General features: G+C 42.1%; 1 protein-coding gene across 1 annotated transcript; it reads right to left on the minus strand.

Annotated features, from left to right (window-relative positions):
• Window positions 1-389: 389 nt before the first annotated feature.
• LOC107152252 (olfactory receptor 1J1-like) lies at window positions 390-1,166 on the minus strand. Its single transcript, XM_015497774.1, has one exon. It carries the CDS (start codon window positions 1,164-1,166, stop codon window positions 390-392), a length of 777 nt encoding a protein of 258 aa, XP_015353260.1.
• Between the last annotated feature and the right edge of the window lie 5,956 nt (window positions 1,167-7,122).

Here is a 7,122-nt window from a genome sequence, read left to right on the forward strand (position 1 = left end):
CACCTTTGTTCTCCAAGTGCCCTCTCATCTCTGTGCAGCCTAGCATAGGATGGCTTAGCTGGTGGTCTCTGGTTCCAAGAGCAGCAGGAATAAACTCTGCCTCACCTTGGAAATATTATAGCATCATTACTACAAAGCTCAGTCACATTAAGTCACAAGATCTGCTCAGATTCAAGAGGTAGGGAAATAAATTCCACAATGAAAAGGAAGGGATGCAAAGTACTGTGACCACTTTTGCAGTCTACTACAGCCACCTGAACAAATTTTCAAGGAATTATCTCAAGAAGCATCTCTAGGAGAATTAAGAACATGAGTGGGTAAACATCACTTGGTAACTGTAACCCCTTTTCTATAGAGTATCCTCAGAGCCAATTGCATTTCTTTATTCCTCAGGCTGTAGACAAGGGATTCAACATAGGTGTCACCACTGTATACATAACTGAAGCAATGACATCCTTGACTTGGGAATTGTTTGAGGAAGGAAAGAAATAAATAATTGCAAGGGTCCCATAGTACAAAAACACCAAGAAGAGATGAGAGCCACAGGTGGACAGAACTTTGCAGATCTTCTTAGTGGAGGGGACCCTTAGAACAGTGGCCCCAATGCAGACATAAGAGCCCAAAATAGCACTCAAAGGCAGGAGAGTTAACACTCCCCCCTTAGCGAGGATAACTAGCTCATTGAGGGAGTCATCTGAGCAGGTCAGCTTCAGGAGTTCAGTGAGTTCACAGAAGTAGTGGGGGATGGTGTTGTCAGCACAGAAGGACAGGTGGGACAGGAGGAGGGTATGCAAGAGGGCATGTACACAAGAGAAGAACCAGGACCCAGCTGCCAGTAAGACACACGGCTCCTTCCTCATGATGATAGCGTAGTGGAGGGGGTGGCAAATGGCCACATACCTGTCATAGGCCATCACTGCAAGAAGAAAATTGTCAACACATACAAAAAGTAAGAAAAAATACATCTGAGAAATGCATCCCTCATAGAGGATGGATAAGTGCTGAGTCTGCATGTTCCTGAGCATCTTAGGGACAGTGACAGATGATAAAGAGACATCAGAAAAGGCCAAGTGACTGAGGAAGAAGTACATGGGGGTGTGGAGGCGAGAGTCCAGCCTGATGAGCAGGATGATGAGCAGGTTCCCCAGCACCTTGGTCAGGTACATGCCCAGGAACAGGGTGAAGAAGATGCCCCACTGCTCTGGCCAGATGGGGAGCCCCAGGAGGAGGAACTCGGACACAACTGCTTTGGTTCATGGTGTTTTTCTCTTTCTTGGGGACAGAAGGAGAAAAGTGAGTAGGCTGTGTGAGAGATGAGATGTGGTGGTTTTCCTCACCAGATGTACATCATAGCCACATGCTATTTTCTCCAGGGACTGTATTAAAATTCAGGAAAACTTCACACTTTGCTGTCTGACTCTGCAGTCTTCCTCATTCTGGAAACAGGTCATCAGATTTTCAATGCAAACAAGGTTTCCTTCAAGGGAGACAGTGTAAATTTATTCACTTACTCAACCGCATCCCACACACTATTTTTAGAACTGGGAATCTCACAGAAAATTAGATTCCCTAAGTCTCTTCCCTCTTGTAGCCCACACATTATAACCATTTTACAGATAGCTGAGCAAGACTGATGGCTTCATGGCCAGGAGACTCAAGGTGGATCTCTAACTCAAAAGTTCCTCACCTGAGTGGCCTTGGCAGCTGTCTCAGTGTGGACCTACGCCCCTCTTCTATGACATGATAATATTATTATTACCTGGTCATGGGGTCCTGGAGGAAATAAACAAGTTGATACATGTAGTAAGCTTAGATCAGACCCCACACACCGAAACATGCACCAGTGCCAGCCAGCTGCCCGGGCAGTATGAGTCCAACAGATAATTCTGATATCAAGCTACAGGAACTCAATAGAAGAGAAAAGTGATGTTGGCATCTGATCAGGCAGTTACAGGCCTAGGAGAACAAAGGTTTAAATCTAGGAAATTTCACACCCTGAGAATCTGCAGAGGCCTAGATCCTGGATCCTGGGGATCAATTCCTTAATTCAGTAACATTAGAAACATTGTTTGTTCCTCACCCAACTCTTCTCTCTTGTCCTCTCTTTTCTCTCTCTTCCTCTGTCTCTCTCTGCAATATGAGGACGCACAGAGAGACACGTGAAAATTTGCCCCATCCAATTTCAGAGACCTAAAAATTCCCCGATGTTCTGGCATTGGGATATCTGTTTACCTAAAATTTATAGTTATCTAATTCTGACCAATTCCTAATATTTACCTAGCATTGATAATAATTGACAAGCTCTTATGAGGAGAAAGGTATTAATAACTTTAAACTGTTAAATTTAGGTACCAGGAAACTAAATCTCAGGATAGTTAAGTAATAGATTCAAAGTCACCAAGGTTATAATGAATATAGTCACAGTTCCAATCTTTGCCAGTGTTCTCAGATCCCCTACTCCACTGGGTCTTCATCCTCATTCATTTTATTATAAAATCCTGGACACTGTTAGGAATTGCTTCCCAGGGGTTCAAAGCTACTCCAAGCCACCTGCTTGATTATCTGCCAGCACTCACACATATGATGACACTACATCATATTAGGTGCTTTGAAATCTGGACACATTTAAGAGTGGAAAAGAAGCTGTAAAATAATTGTTCCAGTAAAACGGGTCCACACCAAAGCTTTCCTGGGCAAATCAGAGTGTACAGCCTCTTGCTTATATCAGACATTAAAATTTGCAAAGGGCTCTTTATGCATTTAATTCCATTATCAGCAAACATTTACTGAGTGCTTATGAAGCAGACATTCCATTTTTTCCTGTTCCATGTTTCATGTGAAAACAGAGGTATGAATCACACTTCAAAGGCATACTCAATGGCCCTGGTAACCGGGGCAGGAGAAGAGGAGGATTTGATCATGGAGGCATGAGCAGAGGTGGGCAGGGAGGTGGATGGGGTGGAATGGGCAGTACTGAAGAATGAGGCGGCTTCAATAACACTGGTGGACCCATGAATGAAGGACCAGATCTTGATAAGGCCCCCCAGTAGATCCTGATGAAGACTCTGACAACAGTGCAGTTTATGTGCAAGGATTAAATGACAATGTGACTCTTGATGATCTGGCAGACTTCTTTAAGCAATGTGGGGTTGTTAAGATGAACAAGAGAACTGGGCAACCCATGATCCACATCACCTGGACAAGGAAACAGGAATGCCCAAAGGTGACACCACAGTGTCCTACGAAGACGTCCAACATCCAGGGGACACCATCACTCCAAGGCACCAGCACCTGACAGAAGAGTTTCTTCAAAGAGCAGAGAGGAGCTCAGGCTCCTCAATCAATGGGAAGGTCCAGAAGGAAGAAGTGACAAACCTCTGACGGGGACCTGACTACCCACCGCTGTTCACTGGACCAGACTTCTCCTTGGAACTCAGGCATCTCTGGAAGAAAATCCAAAAGTTAAATGTCGACTAAATCCTCAAGTTCAACGGCTGGATCAGCAAAAAGATAAACTTGATTCAAGCCACACTGTGTGAAAACGACAGCTGGACACAGCCTCATGAACAAAGAGTAGAAGCTGTCAGGAAGAATTTGACCAAGGTTTTCTGGGGAGTTGCTTTTTATTGTTTGTTTGTTTGTGCAGTATTGAAGATTGAGTCCCAGCCTTAGACAAGTATTTAACCACTGAGTTACACCTCCGTCCTAATACAGTGACTTTATATGAGCCTGTGTCCTATATCCTTGCACAAAATACTCTCCCTTGGACAGACAAAAACTAACAAATTGGAAAGCTCACGCATTGAGCAATGATCACGTTCCCATTTATTGCATGCTATGCCACGTGTTGATTTAGATCTTTAGTCTCAACTAAATTTCAGTCTGATGAGCTTCACAGAGGTCAGATCCAAGTTCAACCAGCATACAAGCCCTTGATCACTATGGCATTCCCAGTAGTGGAATATGGCATTGTTGATGGCCAGTAAAGAAAAGAGCCCACACAGTACACTGAGCTCTTCAAGTCACACAGGGAAATACTGCCCACTTACCTTCAGAAGGGTCTTGCTGGGAGCTGCCTGTTTTGTTAGAAATAAGAGATGAGATGTGAAAAGGAAATTTATCCTACATTCAAACACATGGACGTGCACACACACATTGCCAGGTCATAATTTTTATTTTCTCTTTTCATCTATTCCAGATTAAATACTATGTGTGTGTGTTATATGTAAAGTTGTTACACACAGAGAGAATCATAGATCACTCTAACCTACTCATTCTAAATAAAAAGTCACATTTTCACACAAATTTGCACACAACTAATAAATAAAACACTGCTCCACACAACACAGCACACGAATATCACACCGAGTCATTCACATAAAAAGCACATACAGGGGGCTGGGGATGTGGCTCAGTGGTAGAGTGCTCACCTAGCATGCATGAGGCACTGGGTCCGATCCTCAGCACCACAAAAATGTAAAATAAAGATATTTATTTAAAAATAAATAAATAAAAAGCACATACTATGTACATGTGTGCAACCATGTCATCAAATACAACACACAAACAACATACAAGCACCACTCATACACATACCTCACTGAAAAGAGATTATTTATATCTCTATCTATACCCTTCCTATGTGAAAAGTGTAGGATTGTAAGTCAGTTACCTATAAATACACTGTATTATACAAACAAAACAAAAATTCACACACACATACATATGCTCACAAACACATACCCATCCAGTTCCAAGTGATGATTCTCCTTCTTCCTCTGACCTGCAACAGTCTTTGGTGAGCTCAGAAACCTGCTGATCAAGGTGACTTCCTGAGCCCTCACTTTCTGTTCAGAAGGACCAGAATCCAAGGATCCTCCTGCCCTAAGGTCTTTATTGCACATCTGTTATGGAACAGCAGGAAAATGGCAAGAAGATCCTCATTTACCAACAAGATTAATACCCCGGGGAGAATGCCACATGCTCTGCTTAGGGAGGAAGCCAGCATGGACTAATTGCCCAATTTCCTGCCTTGCCCATGGGAGGGAGACTGTGAAAGGACCAGAGGGGGAGCCACAGAAGTCCCTGGAAAAGGGGTACTTGGAAAGCCTCAGTGGCCCTAGTTATCTTGGCTTCTGAGGTAGCACAGCATGGAGCTGGCCTCTCCCAATCACATGCTGGTGGAGAGAAAGGCCACAGATTCCGACCCTTTAGAGAACACACTCACTGCCATCTGGGATTGTGCAGGTCTCCCCTCTCCTCTGAGACAATCCATGGGGCAGGCACTGGGCTAGTTTGGTAGAAGGTGGGACTGGACCCAAGGTCATCAAGCACAGACTGACCTGACTTTGCTACCAGCTCTCCCCTGGCACACTGGGTGCTCTAGCAAGGGCTGAAGTTCCCTGAGGACCTGTTTCCTTGGACCCAGGATGAAGAGGGATAGCACCTTGCTCATGAGGTTATCATGGGAATTAACTGAACCCAGCCTAAGGGACTAACACCCTAATCAGTGTGCCAAATGTGACAGTCCCCTTAATGACGGTTCCAGTTACTATAGCTGTGTAACACACTGACCCAAGACTTCATATCACTGAACAACCATTTTATAAAGCTCACACGTTCTGTGGGTCAGGAATTCAGAAAAGACACAGTCTCTGGTCCATAGTATGTGGGGCCTCAGCTGGGAAGAACTGAAGAGAGGGTGTTACTTGCTGGCTCAGGCTGGAATGATCTGGAGGCACAATCAAGCAAGTGTCTGACAGGTGATTCGGGTTATTGGCTGGGACCTGAGCTGGGCTTTCCATCAAAACACTATATATATATAAAATGAAATGATTGCCATAGGAAGGCCAATCAACATATTCATCATCTCCCATATTTATCTTTTTAATTTTAATAAACACATAAAGTAGGATATGTATTTATAAATGCATATGGTATGCACCATGATGTTTTGAAATATGTATACAGCAGAATGGATATAATATATATGTTAAATATATATATATACATACATGGGGTTAAGATCGCTTGAAATGCACTCTTTTAAGAAAATTTCCAGGTACAACATATTATTAACTATAGTCCTCATGCTCTACATTGGATCTCTAAGCTGATTCATCCTATATAACTGCAACATATTATCTTTTGACTACATAACCCAATTCCATATCTTCACCCTCCTCTGGTAACCACAAATCTCTTTCTGATTCTACATATTCAACATTTTTTAGGTCACATATATAATAAAGATCATGTAGTCTTTTTCGTTCTGTGTCTTGTTTATTTCACTTAGCATAGTGCTGCTCCTCCATGTTGTCACAAATGGTCAAATCACCTCTTTGAGGGTGGAATGGGTATGTCATTGTATGTGCATAGCATAATTTCTTTATCCATTCATCATTCACAGACTGGTTCATTCCATGTCTTGGCCACTGTGAGTAATTATGTAGGGAGTAAGGGAAAAGATATCACTATAAAGTGCTGACTTCATTTGCTCTGGCTATATGCCCAGAAGAGGGACGTTAGATCACATGAAAGTTCTGTTCTTAATTTTGTTAGGAATCTCCATTCTGTTTTCCGTAATGATTGAGGCTTCTTACATTCACACCAACAGTGATCCAGGGTTTCCTTTTACCCAAATTCTAGAAAAATGCTTGTTATTTCTTGCCTTTTTAATAATAGCCATCTTAACAGGTGTGAAGTGGCATCTCACTGTGGTTTTGATTTGCACTTTCCTGATGATTAGTGATATTGAACTGCTTCGGGGTATCTGTGGGCATTATGAAATGGTTGTTCAATGTCACGAATTTGGTCATCTGAATGTCTTCTTTCAAAAAATGTCCGTTCAGGTTCTCTGCCCATATTATAATCAAATAGTTTGTGGTTTGTTTTCTTTTCACTATTAAGTTACATGAGTTCTTTATATACTTTGAATAACAATCTTTTATTAGAAACATGGCTTGCAAATATTTTCTCCTATTACATAATGTGCCTTTTATTTTCATGTCTTCTTTTAAGAAATGTCTGTTCAGGTCATTTGCCCACTTTTATAATTGGGTTATTTCTTTTTTAAAAAATATTTATTTTTTAGTTATAGGCAGTCACAGTATCTTTATTTTA

The sequence above is a fragment of the Marmota marmota genome, unplaced genomic scaffold, assembly GCF_001458135.2.
Source record: "Marmota marmota marmota unplaced genomic scaffold, marMar, whole genome shotgun sequence".
Taxonomy (NCBI): Eukaryota; Metazoa; Chordata; class Mammalia; order Rodentia; family Sciuridae; genus Marmota; species Marmota marmota.